The following is a 27,565-nucleotide window of genomic DNA, read 5'->3' as shown; positions in this document are numbered from 1 at the left end:
TCCATTTAATAACGAGTGTCCCATGATGATCTCCCCTATAGAGCAGTCACATCAGGAGATGTGACTGCTCTACAGGGCCTCCAATGACACACTGACAGGAGACAATGGCTCCTGCAGTGTTATCACTGGGGGTTCAGTGAGTTCATGCTCTTACTTTACGGCACTGCTGCATGAGAATTTTCCCACGCAGTGGTGCCGCAAGTGACAGTATGAACTCTGCTGAACTCACGGCGGCGGCAGGATACAGTGCAGAGGATTATATCCTGTCATTGTACCACTGGAGCCCCTGGAGAGCGGTCGTGAGACACTAGTTATTAAATGGATTACGGCGGAACAGGGAGTATACTATTGGTTTATTATTTTATTTTTTTTACAGGTGATCGAGGGCATCAGGGACTAGGTGATTGGTGAGTATGTACTGTATGTGTATGTGTTTTTTGTTTTTTATTACACCGTAGCCCTATGATGGGACCACTACTGTCCTATTATTGGCTAGCTGTCACTGAGGCAGGCATAGCCGGATGAGACTGGTAGTCCCATTGGACGATGCCTGCCTACATACAGACCCGCACACACACACACAGATACACACAGCCCCGCAGACCCCCGCACGCACACAGACACAGAGATACACACAAACACCCACACACAAACATGCACATCTCCGCACACAGTCTCCGCCCACACACATAGTCTCCGCCCACACACTCTTCCTCCTACCGATCTGCAGCATTTCTCGCACCCAACTCCAAGTCAAAGCCGCAGATCATTTTAAACCTAATACTCTGTGTTTTTCCTTCTTTTTACTAGCACTTGCTGTTTACTGTGATTTTTTTGCAACAGAGTATTTTTTGGTTTTACTGTGCTTTTTTTGTGTTTTCAGTTTTTTGGCTTGTTTACTGTGCTCATGTGTTCCTGCTTTAAATCATTTTAAACCTGTGGTTTTGCTGTGGATCCGCAAAAAAAATTGACATGCTGTGGAAAATAAAACACTGCAAATCCGTGCATTTTTTACGCAGCTTGTGCACAACAATTCTCAATTTCCCATTGACTAACATTGCTTGTGCACTACACTGCAGATTTGATGCAATTCCGAGCATCCAAAAACACTGCGGAAATGCATGAAAATCCGCAACGCTTGCACATAGCCTTAGAATAATTATCGGAGTCTGTGTCATTCTTTCAAATAATACTGTGTGTGTGTCTAGTGTGTGACTGGTGTGTATGGGTCAATTGTGCCACTAGTATGTATGTGTCTAGTGTGCGACTGGTATGTATGTATCCTGTGTCTAGCGTATGACTGTTGGGTATGTGTCCTGTGTCTAGTGTGTGACTGGTGTACGTGTGCCCTGTTTCTAGCATGTGGCTGGTGTGTATGTGTCCTGTGTCTAGGGTGAGACTGGTATGTATGTGTCCTGTGTCTAGTGTGTGACTGGAGTGTATGTGTCCTGCGTCTAGCGTGTGACCGGTGTGTATGTGTCTGGTGTGTATGTGTCTTGCGTGTGACTGGTGTGTATATGCCCTGTGTCTAGCGTGTGGCTGGTGTGCATATGTCCTGTTTCTAGCATGTGACTGGTGTGTATGTGTCCTTTGTCTAACGTGTGACTGGTATGTATGTGTCTTGTGTCTAGCTTGTGACTGGAGTGTATGTGTCCTGCATCTAACGTGTGACTGGTGTGTATGTGTCTAGTGTGTGACTGGTGTGTATGTGTCCTGTGTCCAGTGTGTGACTGGTGTGTATGTGCCCTGTGTTTAGTATGTGACTGGTATGTATGTGTCCTGTGTCTAGTGTGTGACTGGTTTGTATGTATCCTGTGTTTAGTGTGTGACTGGTGTGTATGTCTCATATGTCTAGTGTGTGACTGGTGTGTATGTGTCCTGCATCTAGTGTGTGACTGGTGTGTATGTGTCATGCGTCTATTGTGTGACTGGTTTGTATGTATCCTGTGTCCAGTGTGTGACTGGTGTGTGTGTGTTCTGCGTCTAGTGTGTGACTGGTGTGTATGTCTCATATGTCTTGTGTATGACTGGTGTGTATGTCTCATGTGTCTAGTGTGTAACTGGTGTGTATGTGTCTTGTGTCTAGTGTGTGATTGGTGTGTTTGTCTCATATGTCTAGTGTGTGACTGGTGTGTATGTATCCTGTGTCTAGTGTGTGACTGGTGTGTATGTATCCTGTGTCTAGTGTGTGTTTGTTGTGTTTGTCTCATATGTCTAGTGTGTGACTGGTGTGTATGTATCCTGTGTCTAGTGTGTGACTGGTGTGTATGTATCCTGTGTCTAGTGTGTGATTGGTGTGTTTGTCTCATATGTCTAGTGTGTGACTGGTGTGTATGTATCCTGTGTCTAGTGTGTGACTGGTGTGTATGTATCCTGTGTCTAGTGTGTGATTGGTGTGTTTGTCTCATATGTCTAGTGTGTGACTGGTGTGTATGTATCCTGTGTCTAGTGTGTGACTGGTGTGTATGTCTCGTGTGTCTAGTGTGTGATTGGTGTGTTTGTCTCATATGTCTAGTGTGTGACTGGTGTGTATGTATCCTGTGTCTAGTGTGTGACTGGTGTGTATGTCTCGTGTGTCTAGTGTGTGATTGGTGTGTTTGTCTCATATGTCTAGTGTGTGACTGGTGTGTATGTATCCTGTGTCTAGTGTGTGACTGGTGTGTATGTCTCGTGTGTCTAGTGTGTGATTGGTGTGTTTGTCTCATATGTCTAGTGTGTGACTGGTGTGTATGTATCCTGTGTCTAGTGTGTGACTGGTGTGTATGTATCCTGTGTCTAGTGTGTGATTGGTGTGTTTGTCTCATATGTCTAGTGTGTGACTGGTGTGTATGTATCCTGTGTCTAGTGTGTGACTGGTGTGTATGTCTCGTGTGTCTAGTGTGTGATTGGTGTGTTTGTCTCATATGTCTAGTGTGTGACTGGTGTGTATGTATCCTGTGTCTAGTGTGTGACTGGTGTGTATGTCTCGTGTGTCTAGTGTGTGATTGGTGTGTTTGTCTCATATGTCTAGTGTGTGACTGGTGTGTATGTATCCTGTGTCTAGTGTGTGACTGGTGTGTATGTATCCTGTGTCTAGTGTGTGATTGGTGTGTTTGTCTCATATGTCTAGTGTGTGACTGGTGTGTATGTGTCCTGTGTCTAGTGTGTGACTGGTGTGTATGTCTCGTGTGTCTAGTGTGTGATTGGTGTGTTTGTCTCATATGTCTAGTGTGTGACTGGTGTGTATGTGTCCTGTGTCTAGTGTGTGACTGGTGTGTATGTATCCTGTGTCTAGTGTGTGATTGGTGTGTTTGTCTCATATGTCTAGTGTGTGACTGGTGTGTATGTATCCTGTGTCTAGTGTGTGACTGGTGTGTATGTCTCGTGTGTCTAGTGTGTGATTGGTGTGTTTGTCTCATATGTCTAGTGTGTGACTGGTGTGTATGTGTCCTGTGTCTAGTGTGTGACTGGAGTGTATGTGTCTTGTGTCTAGTGTGTGATTGGTGTGTTTGTCTCATATGTCTAGTGTGTGATTGGTGTGTATGTGTCGTGTGACTGGTGTGTATGTGGCATGAGTCTAGAGAGTGTACGTTGCACATGTCTAATACAATACATGTCTAAAACAATCTTTCTGTACTTATAGAATATCATTGTTTGCACAAAATTATCTGCTGCAGGATGTTTTTAAATCAAGCATAAAAATCATTGCACCCGACAAATGAGCGTTTTGCTGGTTTATCAAATGATTGTTTGGACAGATTGTTTGGACAGGTAAATGAATATCATCTTGACTAGGTTGACGCTAAGGGAAGACTCTGCAGCTAGTACCCCTTAAGTATGGTGGGCCTCAAGGATGATTTTCTCTGGTAGTCCAAGCTACTCCAGTCCGACGCTGATTAAATCCCTTAGTGTGCTAAACATTGTGTATAGACTGTATAATGTATTATTTTACTATAGTATTGTACGTTTTAAATTGAAGTAGCTTTGAAATGTAAGATCTAAAATTGGCATCTATTAACTGGAAAGATCTTGTAGTTTACCTTTCTAAAAAAAAATTTGTGTCATTTACTTCCTGACTCCCATAAGACTTTACAGTTGAAGAGGAAGAAACCTGCTGGGTCTTGCTTTGATTGAACGCTTATTGTGCTGAAATTGGCAGCCAAATAAAAGAGATATGCTTAGCAACAAACAATGCAAAGAGAGAAGATATGGGGATGAGGATTTCATACATCATGACATGGCAATACATTTAGAGTGATTGCAATCATGGGCTACTCTAGATATTATGTTTTATTATTATTATTCATGTCAGTTATATTTCTGTTTTAAATAATTGAATGGTACTTATTGCTAAAATAGATATCTACAATAAAAAATAAAAAATCTTTTTTTAAAAGTGCCATCCTCAAAACATGCAGCTTTCCATTTTTTACTTTACTTCCACTGATAATTATTTTTTTTTTATTGTTTACTGCTTGTCGCCTTGGTTATCAGCCACTGCTAATGTCTGTCAGGAGTGGACAAACATGCACAGTGCTCACAGCTTACGTGTTTCTGCAATCCTTAGGCCAGTCTCACACGTCCAGATAATTCCGGTACCGGAAAAATCGGTACCGGAATTATCTGTGTCCGTGTGCCGGTGCGTTTGTGTGGCACATCAGTGTGGCACACGTGCGGCACATGTGTGCCGCCCGTGTGCCCACTGGGTACCACACGCACCGTGCCGGAGACAGCGCTAAAGTTTAGCGCTGTCCCTGGCATCGTGCTGAAGCCCCATTCATATCTTCTCTGCAGCAGCGTTTGCTGTAGAGAAGATATGAATATTAGTGTGTAAAATGCAGATCCAGGTCATCACCCCCCTCCCACCCGCTGTGATTAAAATACTCACCTAGTTTCCGGATCCCTCGCAGTGTCCTGTCCTGGCCGCACCTTGTACTGTATGAGCGGTCATGTGGGGTCGCTCATTTACAGTAATGAATATGCGGCTCCACCCCTATGGGAGGTGAAGCCGCATATTCATGACTGTAATCGGCGGCCCCACGTGACCGCATACAGGAGAAGATGCGGCCAGGAGAGGAAGCAGCGCCGGCGAGGGAGCGAGCCAGGTGAGTATTTTCAGAACAGCGGGGGGGGGGGGTGCACAGGGGGTAGGAGGGCGGGGGGCACATAGATCTTTATTTTAAACACACTTATTCTTCTCTTCTCTACAGCAAACACTGCTGCAGGGAAGATATGAATCGCGGCTTCAGCACCAGTGGGGGGGGACAGCGCTTAATGTACCACTGTCCCCTGCACAGCACACGGACTGCACACGGACAATGTCCGTGTGCGGTACGTGCTTTACATTGACTTTAATGGGTCCGTGTAATCCGTGCGCTCCCACGAACACTGACATGTCTCCGTGTTTGGCACACGGAGACACGGTCCGCAAAAAATCAATCACATCTGAACAGATGCATTGAATTTTATGTGTCTACGTGTGTCAGTGGCTCTGGTACGTGAGGAAACTGTCACCTCATGTACCGGAGCCACTGACGTGTGAAACCGGCCTAAGATAGACAAAATGACAAATGGGAACAGCAAGGACCAGGACAGCAGACAAACAGGTCCAGCAGGTAACACCAGATGAAACTGAGCCAGGTGTGTGGATACCCATGAGAACAAAAAGTGTATAAGGCTACTTTCACACTAACGTCGTACGACGCACGTCGCAATGCGTCGTTTTGCAGAAAAAACGCATCCTGCAAAGTTGTCTGCAGGATGCGTTTTTTCTCCATAGGCTTGTATTAGCAACACATTGCCACACGTCGCAACCTTCGTGCAACGGTTGCGTCGTGTTGTGGCGGACCGTCGGCACAAAAAAAGTTGCATGTAACTTTTTTTGGTGCGTTGTGTCCGCCATTTCCGACCGCCCATGCGCGGCTGGAACTCCACCCCCTCCTCCCCGGAGCTCACAATGGGCCAGCGGATGCGTTGTAAAACTGTATCCGCTGCCCCCGTTGTGCTGCACTTTCACAGCATGCGTCGGTACATCGCAACGTCGCACTGCGTCGTGCGTCGTACGACGCTAGTGTGAAAGTAGCCTAAGAAACTGGTGTCTTCCAGCACTTTTTGAAAGATTAAGTTGGAGTATATGTTTGAAAGTGATTTGGTTTGTTGGAAAAGTCAGCAATATTTTCAGCCAGCAAAGCCCTCTCTGAGGAAACTTAATAGTATGAAGGAAATGTCTAAATTATATTATGTATAGAAAATAAATGTCCCTCTTATTAGCCTCTGAGAGGAGAAATGGGAGGTTCCAATCTTCCCAATTGGGTTGAACCACTCCAATGTGATATTCAATACTTTAGACCATGAAAGTTCAATTGCAATGGGTTGGGCTTTCTTCCAGAAGAGAATAATGGGAAAGGAACATTTTCTAGCTCTAGGACTCAAAGTCCCACCATTCAGCTATAGTATCTGTTTACAGGGGGCCAATCACACAGTAGCAGCAGCTGACAGGTTATGTAATCCAATATGTATTGCCCGAAGTAGTGTAGTCAGACCCAATTATGTCATGTCAGATGGAGTTCACAACCCAAAAAATAGGCAAAGGGTTACTGAAGGCAGCCAATGGGATCCGAGACAGTAACAAAATAATCAACTTAGATACACAGCTTGACACAGGAACCTTGAGAACTTTATTGCTCAAAGGAGTAAACCATGAGTTCTTAAAGGGAAGGTGCCATGATTTTAGTGTTTGTATTAATAATTATTGATTATATATCAATTATTTTTAATACAAAAGTAAATGTGCTACTTTCATACTTTTTTATTTATTCACTTTTACTTTTACCACTGGAGTCTGACATTTTCATTAGTGTGGGTTTAAGTGTCTGGGTACCACCTACCACTGCTACCTGCCTCTATATACCACTGCTATCTGCCTCTATATACCACTGCTACCTGCCTCTATATACCACTGCTACTTGCCTCTATATACCATCTACCAATGCTACCTCTGTCCTGTGTAGCTAATCCAGTCCTGTGTAGCTAATCCTGTCCTGTGTAGCTAATCCTGTCCTGTGTAGCTAATCCTGTCCTGTGTACAGTATCACACAAGGTAGGATTAGATACACGGCTCAGCACAGTATCACACAGGACAGGATTAGATACACGGCTCAGCAGTCTGTATCACAGGACAGGATTAGATACACAGCTCAGCAGTTGGTATCACACAGGACAGGATTAGAAACACGGCTCAGCAGTCAGTATCACACAGGACAGGATTAGATACACGGCTCAGCAGTCGGTATCACACAGGACAGGATTAGATACACAGCTCAGCAGTCGGTATCACACAGGACAGGATTAGATACACGGCTCAGCAGTCAGTTTCTAATCCTCTCCTATACACTCCTTTCCCCCCTGCATGTCTTTCCCCATTGTAGTTTATTATTTTTGTTGTAGGAGACGAGGGAGTCGAGGATTATGCGTTCGGTAAGTATGGTTTAAAAAAGATTAATAAAGGACTTTATTCTGGCAGAGTCTTTATTTACAACACAACTATAGGATTAGTAATGGATGGGTGCCTTATAGACGCCTCTCCATTACTAAGCCCGTGGGCTTGATGCCACCGGACAATATGAAGGTGACATTAAGCCCACATATATGAACTCCACTTGCTACCGCTACAGAGCAAGTCGAAATTGCCAGGCAAAGCGCCAGAAAAGGCGCATGTAAAAGGCGGCTGAGAGCTGATGTTTTTAGCCTGGGGGGGACAATATCCATGGCCCCTTCCTAGGCTATTAATGTCAGCCCGCAGCTGTCTGCATAGCATTTGCTGGGTATTAATTATAGGGGGCCCCCATGTCTTTTTATGGGGGGTGTCCCCCATTTTAATAGCCAGTAAAGGCTAAGTATACAGTTGTGAACGTGTGAGTGTGAGCACACTCTCCCCCCCATAGACCAGTACACTGCTCTCCTGAAATACTCTGTGCTCCTGTCACCCTGCTCCTTCCGCCATACATCTGTGACCTCCCTAGAGCAGCACAATACCATATGGATCACGTATAATGCCGCCATATATATTTATCACATAATACTCCCATAAAGACCACACATTATGCCGAGATATTATATATATACCATATATAATATCACACATTATGCGGACAAGTATTGTGTGATCTATATGACGGTATTATATGCGATCTATATGGCGGTATTATGTTTGATCAGTATTGTGGAATGATGTAAAAACTATATGACGGTGGTATATGAGAGCTACAGGTCCTTCCAAAAAAATTAGCATATAGTGTTAAATTTCATTATTTACCATAATGTAATGATTACAATTAAACTTTCATATATTATAGATTCATTATCCACCAACTGAAATTTGTCAGGTCTTTTATTGTTTTAATACTGATGATTTTGGCATAGAACTCCTGATAACCTAAAAAACCTGTCTCAATAAATTAGCATATCAAGAAAAGGTTCTCTAAACGACCTATTACCCTAATCTTCTGAATCAACTAATTAACTCTAAACACATGCAAAAGATACCTGAGGCTTTTATAAACTCCCTGCCTGGTTCATTACTCAAAACCCCCATCATGGGTAAAGGTACCGTCACACTAGACGATATCGCTAGCGATCCGTGACGTTGCAGCGTCCTCGCTAGCGATATCGTCCAGTGTGACAGGCAGCAGCGATCAGGCCCCTGCTGTGCTGTCGCTGGTCGGGGAAGAAAGTCCAGAACTTTATTTCGTCGCTGGACTCCCCGCAGACATCGCTGAATCGGTGTGTGTGACACCGATTCAGCGATGTCTTCACTGGTAACCAGGGTAAACATCGGGTAACTAAGCGGAGGGCCGCGCTTAGTAACCCGATGTTTACCCTGGTTACCATCGTAAAAAAACAAACAGTACATACTTACATTCAGCTGTCTGTCCCTTGCCGTCTATTTCCTGCACTGACTGCTGGCCGCAAAGTGAAAGTGAAAGCACAGCACAGCGGTGAGTCACACAGCGGTGACTCACCGCTGTGGCTGTGCTCTGCTTTCACTTTGCGGCCAGCAGTCAGTGCAGCAAACAGACGGCAAGGGACAGACAGCTGAATGTAAGTATGTACTGTTTGTTTTTTTACGATGGTAACCAGGGTAAACATCGGGTTACTAAGCGCGGCCCTGCGCTTAGTTACCCGATGTTTACCCTGGTTACCGGGGACCTCGGGATCGTTGGTCGCTGGAGAGCGGTCTGTGTGACAGCTCTCCAGCGACCAAACAGCGACGCTGCAGCGATCCGGATCGTTGTCGGTATCGCTGCAGCGTCGCTAAGTGTGACGGTACCTTAAGACTAGCGACCTGACAGATGTCAAGAAGGCCATCATTGACACCCTCAAGCAAGAGGGTAAGACCCAGAAAGAAATTTCTCAACAAATAGGCTGTTCCCAGAGTGCTGTATCAAGGCACCTCAATGGTAAGTCTGTTGGAAGGAAACAATGTGGCAGAAAACGCTGTACAACGAGAAGAGAAGACCGGACCCTGAGGAAGATTGTGGAGAAGGACCGATTCCAGACCTTGGGGAACCTGAGGAAGCAGTGGACTGAGTCTGGTGTGGAAACATCCAGAGCCACCGTGCACAGGCGTGTGCAGGAAATGGGCTACAGGTGCCGCATTCCCCAGGTAAAGCCACTTTTGAGCTACAGAGAAGCAGCACTGGACTGTTGCTAAGTGGTCCCAAGTACTTTTTTCTGATGAAAGCAAATTTTGCATGTCATTCGGAAATCAAGGTGCCAGAGTCTGGAGGAAGACTGGGGAGAAGGAAATGCCAAAATGCCTGAAGTCCAGTGTCAAGTACCTACAGTCAGTGATGGTGTGGGGTGCCATGTCAGCTGCTGGTGTTGGTCCACTGTGTTTCATCAAGGGCAGGGTCAATGCATCTAGCTATCAGGAGATTTTGGAGCACTTCATGCTTCCATCGGCTGAAATGCTTTATGGAGATGAAGATTTCATTTTTCAGCACGACCTGGCACCTGCTCACAGTGCCAAAACCACTGGTAAATGGTTTACTGACCATGGTATTACTGTGCTCAATTGGCCTGCCAACTCTCCTGACCTGAACCCCATAGAGAATCTGTGGGATATTGTGAAGAGAAAGTTGAGAGACGCAAGACCCAACACTCTGGATGAGCTTAAGGCCGCTATTGAAGCATCCTGGGCCTCCATAACATCTCAGCAGTGTCACAGGCTGATTGCCTCCATGCCACGCCGCATTGAAGCAGTCATTTCTGCCAAAGGATTCCCGAACAAGTATTGAGTGCATAACTGAACATTATTATTTGTTGGTTTTTTTGTTTGTTATTAAAAAACACTTTTATTTGATTGGATGGGTGAAATATGCTAATTTATTGAGACAGGTTTTTTGGGTTATCAGGAGTTGTATGCCAAAATCATCAGTATTAAAACAATAAAAGACCTGACAAATTTCAGTTGGTGGATAATGAATCTATAATATATGAAAGTTTAATTGTAATCATTACATTATGGTAAATAATGAAATTTAACACTATATGCTAATTTTTTGAGAAGGACCTGTATATTGTGGGATTATGTGTGATCTATGTGGCAGTACTAGGTGAGAATTATATGGTGGTTTTATGTGTGATCTATATGACGGTATTGTGTGATTAGTATATGGCAGTATTATGTGTGATCTATATGGTGGTATGTTTGAAAAGTATATGGTGGTATTATGTGAGATCTATATGGCGGCATTATGGGTGATCTATATGGCAGTATTATGTGAGCAGCATATGGTGGTATGTGAGAACACTGGCGGCATTATGTGTGATCTATGTGGTGGTATGTGTGATCTATTTGACAGTATTATGTGTGATCTATATGGTGGTATTATGTGTGATCTATATGGTGGTATTATCTTCAGAAAGGGGACCCATTCTAGGGTGGTTCTGGCTGAGCACCTGCACACGGGTCTGGGGTAATGGGGGCAGCATGACCTACAGTTAGGTGCAGTCAGGGGAGGGCTGGTGAGGCAGCTGAAGAGAGGGGTCTCATTTTTATCGTTACTATGTGCCTACATTTGCCCCCAACCTGCTTCCCAGCGTAACCCTGTACTGTGCCTGTCACCTCGCTTTCACACATCGCCAGGACAGGATCTGAGGAGGAGAATGGGGTCTTTGCATGCAATGTCTGGATCAGAACAGGCCATCAATCAGCAGAAATGTTTCCTATATTTTTGTGGAGCAGATGGTTTATCCATGTGTATAAAAGACAGCGCTCTATGTAAATCCCTGGCTGCTCTGCGCACCAAACATGGTGCCTTAGAGCTGCACACTGCTCTTCTAAAATACTCTGTGGTGCTGTCACCCTGCTCCCTCCACCATATACAGTGGGGCAAAAAAGTATTTAGTCAGTCAGCAATAGTGCAAGTTCCACCACTTAAAAAGATGAGAGGCGTCTGTAATTTACATCATAGGTAGACCTCAACTATGGGAGACAAACTGAGAAAAAAAAATCCAGAAAATCACATTGTCTGTTTTTTTAACATTTTATTTGCATATTATGGTGGAAAATAAGTATTTGGTCAGAAACAAAATTTCATCTCAATACTTTGTAATATATCCTTTGTTGGCAATGACAGAGGTCAAACGTTTTCTGTAAGTCTTCACAAGGTTGCCACACACTGTTGTTGGTATGTTGGCCCATTCCTCCATGCAGATCTCCTCTAGAGCAGTGATGTTTTTGGCTTTTCGCTTGGCAACACGGACTTTCAACTCCCTCCAAAGGTTTTCTATTGGGTTGAGATCTGGAGACTGGCTAGGCCACTCCAGGACCTTGAAATGCTTCTTACGAAGCCACTCCTTCATTGCCCTGGCGGTGTGCTTTGGATCATTGTCATGTTGAAAGACCCAGCCACGTTTCAGCATCAATGCCCTTGCTGATGGAAGGAGGTTTGCACTCAAAATCTCACGATACATGGCCCCATTCATTCTTTCATGTACCCGGATCAGTCATCCTGGCCCCTTTGCAGAGAAACACCCCCAAAGCATGACGTTTCCACCACCATGCTTTACAGTAGGTATGGTGTTTGATGGATGCAACTCAGTATTCTTTTTCCTCCAAACACGACAAGTTGTGTTTCTACCAAACAGTTCCAGTTTGGTTTCATCAGACCATAGGACATTCTCCCAAAACTCCTCTGGATCATCCAAATGCTCTCTAGCAAACTTCAGACGAGCCCGGACATGTACTGGCTTAAGCAGTGTGACAAGTTTGGCACTGCAGGATCTGAGTCCATGGTGGCGTAGTGTGTTACTTATGGTAGGCCTTGTTACATTGGTCCCAGCTCTCTGCAGTTCATTCACTAGGTCCCCCCGCGTGGTTCTGGGATTTTTGCTCACCGTTCTTGTGATCATTCTGACCCCACGGGGTGGGATTTTGCGTGGAGCCCCAGATCGAGGGAGATTATCAGTGGTCTTGTATGTCTTCCATTTTCTAATTATTGCTCCCACTGTTGATTTCTTCACTCCAAGCTGGTTGGCTATTGCAGATTCAGTCTTCCCAGCCTGGTGCAGGTCTACAATTTTGTTTCTGGTGTCCTTTGACAGCTCTTTGGTCTTCACCATAGTGGAGTTTGGAGTCAGACTGTTTGAGGGTGTGCACAGGTGTCTTTTTATACTGATAACAAGTTTAAACAGGTGCCATTACTACAGGTAAAGAGGAGACTCTTAAAGAAGAAGTTACAGGTCTGTGAGAGCCAGAAATCTTGATTGTTTGTTTCTGACCAAATACTTATTTTCCACCATAATATGCAAATAAAATGTTAAAATAACAGACAATGTGATTTTTTGGATTTTTTTTTCTCAGTTTGTCTCCCATAGTTGAGGTCTACCTATGATGTAAATTACAGACGCCTCTCATCTTTTTAAGTGGTGGAACTTGCACTATTGCTGACTGACTAAATACTTTTTTGCCCCACTGTATCTCCCAGAATCCTTGCTGCCTGCCATCTTCTGTGACTGTTTGCTTGTCAGTATAACTTTGCAGTCACCAACAAAATGGCTGCTCACTGGGTTCCTGAATCCTCTCTTATCCCTTAGCAAACACCCAGAAGGGGAGGAGAGGAGTGACATCACTTACGTCAGCAGACTCCGCCCATAATTACTGCAGTGCAGTAATGTCAGCTCTTTGTACACTAGGATTTTGTCAAATTTCAGTAGCTGCTCCCAGGTGCTTAAGGCTGTGTGCACACGTTGCTGATTTTTCGATACAATATGCATCCCATTATTTAGAATTAATTCCGCATGTTTTGTGCACATGATGCATTTTTTTCCATGAAAAAAGCGCATCGCGGTAAAACATGCAGCATGTTCATTAATTTTGCATTTTTTTGTGGATTTCCCACTATAAAGGTATGTTTCCACATTCAGGAAACGCTGCGTTTTTGACGCTGCCTTGCGCAGGCGTGTACTATGGAGGACTGAGAATGAACTTCAATCCAATATTGCAACCACATTGCAGCCAGCGGGTAAGGAAAGGGTGAATCAAACACCCAAAAACCCCGCCTCCATGGCTGAAGATTGTTCCCTCCAAATTCAGGTGACAGTGTCCCTTTAAGTTTTCGAGGTCTGTTGAACATTGGTTAGGGAAGATGAAGTTTGATCTACTTTAGCCTTTTAATAGACTAGGAGTCTACAAGCCGCTCTAGAGGTGTGAACAGTGCTCTAAGAAGAGAAATAAATAGTATTACAAAAACATATTACCGTAATTACAAAGCCAGATACCCCAGTAGTTTTTTTTTTAACTTTTCCAGGTGATTTCAACTTAAAGGGAACCTGTCACCTGAATTTGGCGGGACTGGTTTTGGGTCATAAGGGCGGAGTTTTTGGGTGTTTGATTCACCCTTTCCTTACCTGCTGGCTGCATGCTGGCCGCAATATTGGATTGAAGTTCATGCTGTGTCCTCCGTAGTCTTGCGCAGGCGTGTACTACGGAAAGACACAGCATGAACTTCAACCCAATATTGTGGCCAGCATGCAGCCAGCGGGTAAGGAAAGGGTGAATCAAACACCCAAAAACCCCGCCCATATGACCACAAACCTGTCCCGCCAAATTCAGGTGACAGGTTCCCTTTAACAACCACGAATCCTACTCTTCATGCATCTGTATATAGTACTAGCTCACACCATTAAAAATGTACCTGTCATTGCTAAAAGAGCAGCCTATGTTGGTAACTATTTTTTTTGCATATTTTTGCCTTGAATGCACAGAAAGCGTATGTATATTCCAGGGTACGGTTACAAAAATCCTCCAGTAAAGATATAACGGGCTCTGATCTGGAATTAAGAATCCTAGACATAGTAAACAATTTATTTCTCCCAATGTAATTTTGGCAGTTATTGTTTATATCACATTTTATATCAGTTTATTAAGTGATTTTGGTATTTTAAGAAAAAAATTCTAACCCATGGATTCCATTAGTCAGTTGTTGCCAATATGGTAGTAAGTAGATTTTAGAATGCATTTGTAATGTCCCACGGCTTGGGAATCATACAGTATTGTATTGTTACTGTTGCATTTCTATCCAATAAGGTTTGCCTTTTAGAAGTTTGTCCTCCCTCTCTTCCTGTCTTCCTCCCTAGCTCTGATATCATTAACCCCTCCCTTCTTATTCCTCATTTTGTGTATTTCAACCATGTTAAAAAGCTCGTGTCTTTGCATCTCTGGTTCAGAATAGTCTTTTTTACCTACTGTAATTGTGCATAACTAAAAGAATTCAGCTTGAAAATAAACTTTCTTCTGGAATCTTCATAAGTCCATCTTGCAGTCGAATCAAGCTATCTGATAAAATCTCTTTGTGTGAGTAATGGTACATACAGACATTTATAGAAACTAAGTCTCAGGAGCCCCACTCTTGCAGCCTTGTTATGGAGTCAGAATAGCATTTTGTGCAAAGATAACCAAATTACTACGGTATTTTTGTCCTTTACAGATTGCTGTAATCTACAATTTTAGTGTTGCAGGAAAAGTCACAAGCCACTTTTATTCATATACAATATTTCTTTTGAGTGTTGTTGATATTACATTTCAGTATATCACTGACATCATATGACAGCATTGATTTGAGAAATGAGAAGAGGGAAAAGAACAGTTTGTGTTACAAAGCACCATGCGTTAAATAGGTGTTCTGGTAATAAAAAATATTGCCTAAAGTCCTCAGGCTTATCAAAAAATATAAAATAAGAAATACCCTCCAAATGTCTTATAGATTCCGTTTCGGTGATTACCTATACATCAGAAATTACTGGAGTTGCCTTCTCAACCAATCACCATCTTATGTAGTCGCTGCTGCAGCCAGTGGTTAAGAAGGCATTTTCGATAATTTCCGGTGTGCCAATGATGCAGCCATATGGCGCTCAGTGGTGCTCCATCTTAGAAGTCAACTCTCTCCTGGAAGCAATGCGAAGGCAATTGGAGCTACAAAAAGACTCCTATAAAGTCATGGGTGACTTATTAAGGCTTAGTTCAACTTGGAGGTTATATCCAGATATATATATACAGTATATATATATATATATATATATATATATATATATATATATACACAGAGGCTTTTCTGAAGGTGCAATATCCTGTTTGGGGGCAAACATAAACTTACTATGCTAATATAGTATTTTTTATTTTTTTGTAATATTTTAATTTAAATATTTTCTTCATTAATAACAATACTCCATGTTATTCTTTTAGGAGCTGACATTGTCCAGTGGCTCATTAAGAACCTCAACATTGAAGACCCAGGTATAGATTTTATTTTCTCCAGAATGTATTTTCTTTTATCTTTGTTTTATTTTCTACATCTTTTTAATGTTTGCTCTTTTATACAGATTTATACACTTTTTTTTATCTTTGAAAAACTAGAATACTGTATAAATGGGTTGTTGGATGAGTGATTTCACACAGGTTATGAGCAAGAGATTGTTTGACACAGTACTAAGAGACCAGCGGTTACGGTCTCGCTTTAGTCATAAAGCAGCTGATTGAGCTGAAATGAAAGTTTATCAATGGCAACAGAATTTATGCATATAAAGAGGAAATTACCTGGTGCAGCAAGCATCGCTCCTCAGGGAACCCTAACGGTTCAGGGAAGGATAGTCATCCTTATTGACTATATCAAGCAGTGGTTCCCTCAAGCACTAGATGAGTTGAACTGTCCCCAAGGACAGCAGAATGTACAGCTGTGTGCGCTCTTTACCAGCTGCTTTAATTATCTTCCAGAGATTTCCGCGTAAAATGTATATTTAAAAAAAAATATTTTCAGTGTTCTTATTTTTCTTCTGGCAAGGTATCTGTATGATTACTAGCTGTGTTGTATTACCCAGCTTATGGTTTTCTGTTTGCTCTATTTAGTTTTTTTTATTTTCATGTTTAGGCTGCCGTCACACTAGCAGTATTTGGTCAGTATTTTACATCAGTATCTGTAAGCCAAAACCAGGAGTGGAACAATTAGAGGAAAAGTATAATAGAAACATATGCACCACTTCTGCATTTATCACCCACTCCTGGTTTTGGCTTCCAAATACTGATGTGAAATACTGACCAAATACTGCTAGTGTGACCGCAGCCTTAAAAGGATAAAAAGACCAGAAAAAATGTATGAAACAATCTTCTGTTATACATACTGTGAAATTTTTGGATGGACTTTTCATGTCATGCCGAGTCCACAAAACCGATTGTGTATTTGTAGAGCAGTATGAGTTTATTCTTTTTCAAAAATATAGATCTTCTTACAGAGAGCCACTCGTTTAGGTAGTCTAATAGGCGGGTTTCCTGGGGAAAAAAAGTGGGCAAATTAGCTCTCCTTTTGGGATGGAAAAAAAAAGTTTGCCTAGTGCCATCAAAAGGTAGCTACGCTGTAAAGGTACCTTCACACATAACGATATCGTTAACGATATCGTTGCTTTTTGTGACGTGGCAACGATATCGTTAAGGAAATTGTTATGTGTGACAGCGACCAACGATCAGGCCCCTGCTGGGAGATCGTTGGTCGCTGAACAAAGTCCAGAACTTTATTTCGTCGCTGGATCTCCCGTGGACATCGCTGGATCGGCGTGTGTGACACCGATCCAGCGATGTCTTCACTGGTAACCAGGGTAAACATCGGGTAACTAAGCGCAGGGCCGCGCTTAGTAACCCGATGTTTACCCTGGTTACCAGCGTAAAAGTAAAAAAAAAAAAACACTACATACTTACCTAACGCTGTCTGTCCCCGGCGCTGTGCTCTGCACACCTCCTGTACTGGCTGTGAGCGTCGGTCAGCCGGAAAGCAGAGCGGTGACGTCACCGCTCTGCTTTCCGGCTGCTGTGCTCACAGCCAGTACAGGAGGAGTGCAGAGAAGCAGAGCGCCGGGAACAGACAGCGGTAGGTAAGTATGTAGTGTTTGTTTTTTTTTACTTTTACGCTGGTAACCAGGGTAAACATCGGGTTACTAAGCGCGGCCCTGCGCTTAGTAACCCGATGTTTACCCTGGTTACCCGGGGACTTCGGGATCGTTGGTCGCTGGAGAGCTGTCTGTGTGACAGCTCTCCAGCGACCAAACAGCGACGCTGCAGCGATCCGGATCATTGTCGGTATCGCTGCAGCGTCGCTTAATGTGAAGGGGCCTTAAGTTAACAAGAGAACTGTTTATATCACTTTTATATAACACCATCATTTTCCACAGCGCTTTATTTATTTTACAAATTTATATGGCTTTATAGACTTTATCAGCACTGTCCCCAATGTAGTGTGGGAGGAAATCATAGAACACAGAGGAAACCCATGCAAACACAGTGGGAACATACAAACTCCTTGCAGATGTTGTCCGTGGTACTTAGTCTTTTACGTCCATTAACCCCTTAATCCCATATTACGTACTATCCCGTCAAGATGACCTGGGACTTAATTCCCAGTGACGGGATAGTACGTCATATGCGATTGGCCGCGCTCACAGGGGGAGCCGGGTGTCAGCTGACTATCGCAGCTCACATCCGGACCGCCCCTGCACATTAACCCCTAGCACACTGCGATCAAACATGATCGCTGTGTCGGCAGTACAAGGAAGCATTGCGCAGGGAGGGGGCTCCCTGCGTGCTTCCCTGAGACGATCGGTACAAGGCGATGTGCTCACCTTGTACCGAGCGTCTCCTCCCTGCAGGCCCCGGATCCAAAATAGCCGCGGGGCTACTTCCTCAGAGGGGCTCAGAGGGGCTCAGAGCAGGCGCTGGTAGGCCAGGAGCACGGCACGTCAGATCGCTGATCTGACACAGTGATCTGCAAAGTGTCAGATCAGCGATCTGTCACTATACAGTGATGTCCCCCCTGGGACTAAGTAAAAAAAATTAAAAAAATTTTTGAATGTGTAAATAAAAAAAAAAATCCTAAATAAAGAGAAAAAAAAATATTGTTCCCATAAATACATTTCTTTATCTAAGTAAAAAAAAACAATAAAAGTACACATATTTAGTATCGCCGCGTCAGTAATGACCCGACCGATAAAACTGGCCCACTAGTTAACCCCTTCAGTGAACACCATAAAAAAAGAGGCAAAAAACAACACTTTATTATCATACCGCCGAACAAAAAGTGGAATAACACGTGATCAAAAAGACGGATATAAATAACCATGGTACCGCTGAAAACGTCATCTTGTCCCACAAAAAACGAACTGCCATACAGCATCATCAGCAAAAAAGTAAAAAAGTTATACTCCTCAGAATAAAGCGATGCAAAATAATTATTTTTTCTATAAAATAGTTTTTATTGTATAAAAGTGCCAAAACATAACAAAAATCTAAATGAGGTATCGCTGTAATTGTACTGACACGAAGAATAAAACTGCTTTATCCTTTTTACCAAACGTGGAATGGTATAAACGCCTTCCCCCCCAAAGAAATTCATGAATAGCTGATTTTTGGTCATTCTGCCTCACAAAAAACTGAATAAAAAGCGATCAAAAAATGTCACGTGCCCCAAAAATGTTACCAATTAAAACGTCAACTCGTCCCGCAAAAAACAAGACCTCACATGACTATGTGAACCAAAATATGGAAAAATTATAGGTCTCAAAATGTGCTAACGCAAAAAATATTTTTTTTGCAATAAAAAGCGTCTATAGCGTTTGACGGCTGCCAATCATTAAAATCCGCTAAAAAAAGGCTATAAAAGTAAATCAAACCCCCTTTCATCACCCCTTAGTTAAAGAAACATAAAATTTTTTAAAAAAATGTATTTATTTCCATTTTCCCATTAGGGTTAGGGCTTAGGGTTAGGGTTAGGGTTGGGGCTAGGGTTAGGGCTAGGGTTAGGGCTTGGGTTAGGGTTAGGGCTAGGGTTAGTGTTAGGGTTAGGGCTAGAGTTAGGGCTAGGGTTAGGGCTAGGGCATGGGTTAGGGCTAGGGTTAGGGTTAGGGTTGGAGCTAGGGTGTTGTGAATTCTGCTCTTGGGTTCCCTCCAGTGGTTGTAGGTGGGAATGCAGTTGTCTCTGAGTCACAGTCTTGGCCAGGTGTATCTGCTAATTGCTGTTCGGACTGGGATATTTAAGTGTGCAGGATTCATTAGCCCTTGCCAGTTGTCAATGTTTCTTGTGAAGTGATGGTTCACTTTCTGGCTTCTCCTGCCTGCTGCCAAATTCTGCAAAGATAAGTGTTTGGTTCTTTGTATCTGTGGCACACTGCTGTGTGCTGGTTTCAGTTTTATTCCTGCTCTGATTGTAGGATTCACTGGAGTTGCAGATTTACGCTCTTACATCTATTAGTTAGATGTAGGTATTTTTGTTATTTCTGCAGTGGATATTTTTGAAGGGTTTTTTACTGACCGCACAGAACTCTGTCCTATTCTGTCCTATTTAGCTAGTGTGGCCTCCTGTGCTAAATTCTGTTTTCTGTCTGTGTGTGTTTTTTCCTCTCCGACTCACCGCCAATATTTGTGGGGGGCTGTCTATCCTTTGGGGATTTTCTCTGAGGCAAGATAGTAGTCCTCTTTCCATCTTTAGGGGTAATTAGTCCTCCGGCTGTGACGAGGTGTCTAGGTGTGTTAGGTACACTCCACGGCTACTTCTAGTTGCGGTGTTAAGTTCAGGATTGCGGTCAGTACAGTGGCCACTTTCTCCAGTGAAAGTTCTCATGCAGCTCCAAAGTCACCGGATCATAACACAAGGGTTAGGGTTAGGGCTAGGGTTAGGACTAGGGTTAGGGCTAGGGTTAGGACTAGGGTTAGGGCTAGGGTTAGGGCTAGGGTTATGGCTACAGTTAGGGATAGGGCTACAGTAAGGGTTGGGGCTAAAGTTAGGGCTGGAGCTAAAGTTAGGGTTAGGGCTGGGGCTAAAGTTAGTGTTAGGGTTGGGGCTAAAGTTAAGGTTAGGGTTGGGGCTAAAGTTAGGGTTGGGGCTAAAGTTAGGGTTAGGGTTTGGATTACATTTACGGTTGGGATTAGGGTTAGGGGTGTGTCAGGGTTAGGGGTGTGGTTAGGGTTATGGTTGGGATTAGGGTTAGGGGTGTGTTTGGGATAGGATTTCAGTTAGAATTGGGGGTTTCCACTGTTTAGGCACATCAGGGCTCTCCAAACGCGACATGGCGTCCGATCTCAGTTCCAGCCAATTCTACGTTGAAAAAGTAAAACAGTGCTCCTTCCCTTCCGAGCTCTCCCGTGCGCCAAAACAGGGGTTTACCCCAACATATGGGGTATCAGAATACTCAGGACAAATTGGACAACAACTATTGGGGTCCAATATCTCTTGTTACCCTTGGGAAAATAAAAATTTGGGGGGCTAAAAAACATTTTTGTGGGAAAAAAAATAATTTTTATTTTCACGACTCTGCGTTATAAACTGTAGTGAAACACGTGGGGGTTCAAAACTGTCAAAACACATCTAGATACAGTGAGGCAAAAAAGTATTTAGTCAGTCAGCAATAGTGCAAGTTCCACCACTTAAAAAGATGAGAGGCGTCTGTAATTTACATCATAGGTAGACCTCAACTATGGGAGACAAACTGAGAAAAAAAAATCCAGAAAATCACATTGTCTGTTTTTTTAACATTTTATTTGCATATTATGGTGGAAAATAAGTATTTGGTCAGAAACAAAATTTCATCTCAATACTTTGTAATATATCCTTTGTTGGCAATGACAGAGGTCAAACGTTTTCTGTAAGTCTTCACAAGGTTGCCACACACTGTTGTTGGTATGTTGGCCCATTCCTCCATGCAGATCTCCTGTAGAGCAGTGATGTTTTTGGCTTTTCGCTTGGCAACACGGACTTTCAACTCCCTCCAAAGGTTTTCTATAGGGTTGAGATCTGGAGACTGGCTAGGCCACTCCAGGACCTTGAAATGCTTCTTACGAAGCCACTCCTTCGTTGCCCAGGCGGTGTGCTTTGGATCAATGTCATGTTGAAAGACCCAGCCACGTTTCATCTTCAATGCCCTTGCTGATGGAAGGAGGTTTGCACTCAAAATCTCACGATACATGGCCCCATTCATTCTTTCATGTACCCGGATCAGTCGTCCTGGCCCCTTTGCAGAGAAACAGCCCCAAAGCATGATGTTTCCACCACCATGCTTTACAGTAGGTATGGTGTTTGATGGATGCAACTCAGTATTCTTTTTCCTCCAAACACGACAAGTTGTGTTTCTACCAAACAGTTCCAGTTTGGTTTCATCAGACCATAGGACATTCTCCCAAAACTCCTCTGGATCATCCAAATGCTCTCTAGCAAACTTCAGACGGGCCCGGACATGTACTGGCTTAAGCAGTGGGACACGTCTGGCACTGCAGGATCTGAGTCCATGGTGGCGTAGTGTGTTACTCATGATAGGCCTTGTTACATTGGTCCCAGCTCTCTGCAGTTCATTCACTAGGTCCCCCCGCGTGGTTCTGGGATTTTTGCTCACCGTTCTTGTGATCATTCTGACCCCACGGGGTGGGATTTTGCGTGGAGCCCCAGATCGAGGGAGATTATCAGTGGTCTTGTATGTCTTCCATTTTCTAATTATTGCTCCCACTGTTGATTTCTTCACTCCAAGCTGGTTGGCTATTGCAGATTCAGTCTTCCCAGCCCGGTGCAGGGCTACAATTTTGTTTCTGGTGTCCTTTGACAGCTCTTTTGTCTTCACCATAGTGGAGTTTGGAGTCAGACTGTTTGAGGGTGTGCACAGGTGTCTTTTTATACTGATAACAAGTTTAAACAGGTGCCATTACTACAGGTAATGAGTGGAGGAAAGAGGAGACTCTTAAAGAAGAAGTTACAGGTCTGTGAGAGCCAGAAATCTTGATTGGTTGTTTCTGACCAAATACTTATTTTCCACCATAATATGCAAATAAAATGTTAAAAAAACAGACAATGTGATTTTCTGGATTTTTTTTTCTCAGTTTGTCTCCCATAGTTGAGGTCTACCTATGATGTAAATTACAGACGCCTCTCATCTTTTTAAGTGGTGGAACTTGCACTATTGCTGACTGACTAAATACTTTTTTGCCCCACTGTAAGTTCCTTAGGGGGTCTACTTTCCAAAATGGTGTCACTTGTAGGGAATTTCAATGTTTAGGCACATCAGAGGCTCTCCAAATGTGACATGGTGTCCCATCTCAATTTCAGTCAATTTTGCATTGAAAAGTCAAATGGCGCTCCTTCCCTTCCGAGCTCTGCCATGCGTCCAAACAGTAGTTTACCCCCACATATGGGGTATCGGCGTACTCAGGACAAACGGCACAACAACTTTTGGGGTCCAACTTCTTCTCTTACCCTTGGGAAAATAAAAAATTGGGGGCGAAAATATCATATTTGTGAAAAAATATGATTTGTTATTTTGACATCTCTGCATTATAAACTTCTGTGAAGCACTTGGTGGGTCAAAGTGCTCAACACACATCTAAATAAGTTCCTTAGGGGGTCTACTTTCCAAAATGGTGTCACTTGTGGGGGGTTTCAATGTTTAGGCACATCAGGGGCTCGCCAAACGCATATGGGGTATCGGCACACTCAGAACAAATGGCACAACAACTTTTGGGGTCCAATTTCTTCCCTTACCCTTGGGAAAATAAAAAATTGGGGGCGAAAAGATCATATTTGTGAAAAAATATGATTTTTTATTTTTACGGCTCTGCATTATAAACTTCTGTGAAGCACTGGTTGGGTGAAAGTGCTCACCAAACACCTAGATAAGTTCCTTAAGGGGTCTACTTTCCAAAATGGTGTCACTTGTGGGGGGTTTCAATGTTTAGGCACATCAGGGGCTCTCCAAACGCAACATGGCGTCCCATCTCAATTCCAGACAATTTTGCATTGAAAAGTCAAACGGCGCTCCTTCCCTTCCGAGCTCTGCCATGCACCCAAACAGTGGTTTACCCCCACATATGCGGTATCAGCGTACTCAGAACAAATTGTACAGCAACTTTTGGAGTCCAATTTCTCCTGTTACCCTTGGTAAAATAAAACATATTGGATCTGAATTAATTTTTTGTGAATAAAAGTTAAATGTTCATTTTCTTTTTTTTTAAACATTCCAAAAATTCCTGTGAAGCACCTGAAGGGTTAATAAACTTCTTGAATGTGGTTTTGAGCACCTTGAGGGGTGCAGTTTTTAGAATGGTGTCACACTTGGATTTTTTCTATCATATAGACCCCTCAAAGTAACTTCAAATGTGATGTCCCTAAAAAAAATTGTGTTGTAAAAATGAGAAATCGCTGGTGAACTTTTAACCCTTATAACTTCCTAACTAAAAAAAATTTGGGATCAAAAATTTTGCTCATGTAAAGTAGACATGTGGAAAATGTTACTTATTAAGTATTTTGTGTAACATATCTCTGTGATTTAAGGGCATCAAATTTCCATTTTTTTCACGAATAAATGCAAGTCTTATCAAGGAAATTTTACAAGCTTCATGAAGTACAATATGTCCAGAGAAAACAGTGTCAGAATCACCTGGATCCATGGAATCGTTTCAGAGTTATTACCTCATAAAGGGACAGTGGTCAGAATTGTAAAAATTGGCCCAGTCATTAACATGCAAACCACCCTTGGTGGTTAAGGGGTTAAGCTTCCCAATCTATGTGCCATTTCAAATATTTGTATTTGTTCTCTCTAAAACACATTGACAATGTGCAGTTGATATGCCGCTAACAATCTACTGTGACGCATATCTGAATCAAAACAATGTCCTATATAGAGATCCCAGGATAATATTAAAATAGTTAATTTTTATTAAATGATAATGATAAAAACACACAATGTAAAAAAGCAGAAACACAGTAAGGGACGCTGAGCAAAAAAGGGGGAGAGAATAAATGGGGGATTCATGCATAAGAAATAACACCCAAATGGTCACTCTATCCCCAGGTGGTCTGGGCATATCTCCAGTGGCAGCTTTACTCTCAGGTAACAATTATTGCCCACACTTACATCTTTTTTGTCTGATGTCTGGCTAACAGGATTTTGTTAGTTGCCATTGCTGCATTTACCTAGGATTGTGCCAGCATATACTTAGGACATTATTTAGGCTATATTGTGAATACCTGGGCTGCACTCCAGCCACGATACAGTGGCCATTTGCGTGTTATTTCTTATGCATTGGGGTTTACCCTCTATGAAAGGGGAGTCACTGTACTATTACTTCTCCTCTTTGATCTCCAATTAGTATCCCTCCATAGAATGCTCCATTTATTCTCTCCCCTTTTTGCTCAGCATCCCCTACAGTATTTCTGCTTTTTTACATTGTGTGTTATCATTATCATTTAATAAAAATTAACCATTTTAATATTATCCTTGGATCGCTTCTTATTCTTCATATTTGGGATTGTTATTATACAGATCTGCCAAAAATTAAGAGACAACTGCAACATTTTCAGTTTGTCTGATTTTTCTCTTTATAGGTATATTTTTGAGTAAAATGTACATTGTTCTTTTATTCTATAAACTACTGACAACATGTCTCCGAAGTTCCAAGCAATAAACTTAGTATTTATTTCCTGAAAATGAGAAATGGTCAAAATAGCAAAAAAATGCATTGCTTGCAGACCTCAAATAATGTAAAAAAAAAAAAAAAAACAAGTTCATAATCATTTAGAAACAACAATATTTTTTTTTTACTCAGGAAGAGTTCAGAAATCAATAATTTGTGGAATAACCCTGATTTTTAATCATAGCTTTCATGCGTCTTGGCATGCTTTCCACCAGTCTTTCACATTGCTTTTGGGTGACCTTATGCCACCCCTGTTACAAAAATGTAAGCAGTTCTTCTTTGTTTGATGGCTTGTGACTTATCCATCTTCCTCTTGATTACATTCCAGAGGTTTTCAATGGGGTTCAGGCCTGGAGATTTGGCTGGCCATGACAGGGATTTAATGTGGTGGTCATTCATCCACACCTTGATTGGCCTTAGCTGTGTGGCATGGCGCATTTTCCTGCTGGAAAAAAACAGTCCTCAGAGTTGGGGAACATTGCCTGAGCAGAAGGAATCAGCTGTTTTTTCAGGATAACCTTGTATGCAGCTTGATTCATACGTCCTTCACAAAGAACAACCTGCCCAATTCCAGCCTTATTGAAGCATCCCCAGATCATCACCGATCCTCCACTTAATTTCACAGTGGGTGCATGACACTGAGGTTTGTGCACCTCTCCGGGTCTCCGTCTAACCTTTAGATGACCAGGTGTTGGGCAAAGCTGAAAATTAGACTCATCAGAGAAGATTCTCTTACTCCAATCCTCTATGGTCCAATCCTTATGGTCTTTGGCAAACTTCAGCTTGGCTCGCCTTTGCTTCTCATTGATGAAAGGCTTTTTACTAGCTTTACATGACTTGGGTCCTGCCTCTAGGAGCCTGTTATGCACTGTCCTTGCCGTGCCATTCCTTTTGTAGGTCACTTGATGTCATCCTGCGGTTGCTGAGTGACATTCGAATAAGATGACGGTCATCCCGGTCATTGGAGAGTCGTTTTCGCCCTCTACCAGTCTGTAGCTTTGTTGTCCTTAATGTCTGCTGCTTTACCTTGTTGTAATGGACTGCCGTCTTAGAAATTTTAAGGATGAAGGCAACATGACGCTCACTGTGTCTTTCTGCTAGTAAAGCTTGAATTGAGCCCTTCTTTTCCTCACTCAAGACTTTTCTTTTCAACTCATTTGACATGCTTAGAAGTTATTTTTTCATTCCTATTACTTTTGGGATATTACTAGCACTTGCTTTGCCATCCAGCTTGTCCTATTGCAAGAAGATTGTGAACAACACAGCAGTGTTTTTTATACTTTCCTTTGTTAAATAAGATTTGGTTCAGGTGATCACCTAATCAGAAGCACATTAAGTAGAATGAGGTGTACTCTGGTTGGAATTCAACTGACACTGGAATGGAATGGCTGTCAGACAATTAGAGAAGCTGATTTTTATACAACCTTGCAGTGGTCTCTTAATTTTTGCCAGAGCTGTATAGGTGACCCATATCTACATATTATGCTAAATATTGCACAGTCATTGGTTTTATGAAAAAAAAAATCAATTTTTTAAAATGAACCTTGGCACAACCTGTGATAGGACTAAACTCTTTCCCTCAAAAAGAGCCAGGAAGAGTCTATTAGTCTGCTGTAATTGTAGATACACGTGTGTCTGTAGGATACTTGTCTTCCATACTGATGAATCATGTCTGTTTGTTATGGATTGCTCCCATGGGTTTCTGTTACTTTATAGATTTCTTCAGTTAAAAGTACCATTAAATGTACCTTTAATGCATTCCTCTGCAATTGTCATCAGTCTGCCTGCAAGCTAAATGTACAATATGAGCCATGTTTCCACAAATCATATTGTAAGCTAGTAATGCGTAATATATTTTGTCTTCTACTTCTATTTTCCTTTTTCAAAAAGTTATCAGTTGGTTTCTAAAACACCTATTTCCAAGGCTATTAAGGGAGAATCAGATGAATACATAGTTTATAGCTAAATTCAGAGAACTGTGTGAAATGTCCATGTGCTGTCAGGATTCTCTGGTGCTGGCACCGGGAGCGGGCAGTCACATGACCGCAAGTTTGTGATTTGCATACTTCCGGACACATTCTGACTAGACATGTCCGGCCTTGCTCAGTTCATTGCGTTGAGCAAGGCGACACACGTCTAGTCGGCACGTAACTTCATGAATGCACATCGCATACTTGTGGACACACTCCTGCCTGCTCCCAACGTCCCCACCGGATTCACAAATCTGCAATCACATAGAGAGACCCTGTGATAAAACTGTATATGACATTATTTATTACATAAGGCGCAATGGGATCCCAGAAGTTGCATTTGCACTAGACAATACATGTGCGTAAATATGAAAAATATTTAAACTAGAGCCAGGAACATTTCCAAAATGACTACATGATTAAATGGTTATTCCCATCTTGGACCCATGGCCTCAAGCAGCTTGGATTGTGTGCCTCTCCACTCTTCCTCCAGACTCTGTGACCTTGATTTCCAAGGTCTAGTGTGAAGTTTCCACAATCAGTGATGGTTTGGGGAGCCATGTCATCTGCTGGTGTCGGTCCACTGTGTTTATCAAGACCAAAGTCAGCGCAGCTGTCTGCC

At 42.6% G+C, this 27,565-nt stretch overlaps 1 protein-coding gene across 4 annotated transcripts in view; it reads left to right on the top strand.

Annotated features, from left to right (window-relative positions):
* RGS6 (regulator of G protein signaling 6) overlaps positions 1-27,565 on the top strand; it is a 696,740-nt gene that overhangs the window by 525,880 nt on the left and 143,295 nt on the right. For all 4 annotated transcript variants that reach the window (XM_069731343.1, XM_069731326.1, XM_069731352.1 and 1 more), the window contains one exon: positions 15,728-15,778. In XM_069731343.1, the coding sequence (XP_069587444.1) occupies positions 15,728-15,778 (51 nt within the window). The remainder of the gene's footprint in view (positions 1-15,727; positions 15,779-27,565) is intronic.

Source organism: Ranitomeya imitator, chromosome 1 (assembly GCF_032444005.1).
Source record: "Ranitomeya imitator isolate aRanImi1 chromosome 1, aRanImi1.pri, whole genome shotgun sequence".
Classification (NCBI taxonomy): Eukaryota; Metazoa; Chordata; class Amphibia; order Anura; family Dendrobatidae; genus Ranitomeya; species Ranitomeya imitator.
The sequence above is the reverse complement of the archived record's forward strand: the minus strand, read 5'-3'. Positions and strand labels throughout refer to the sequence as shown.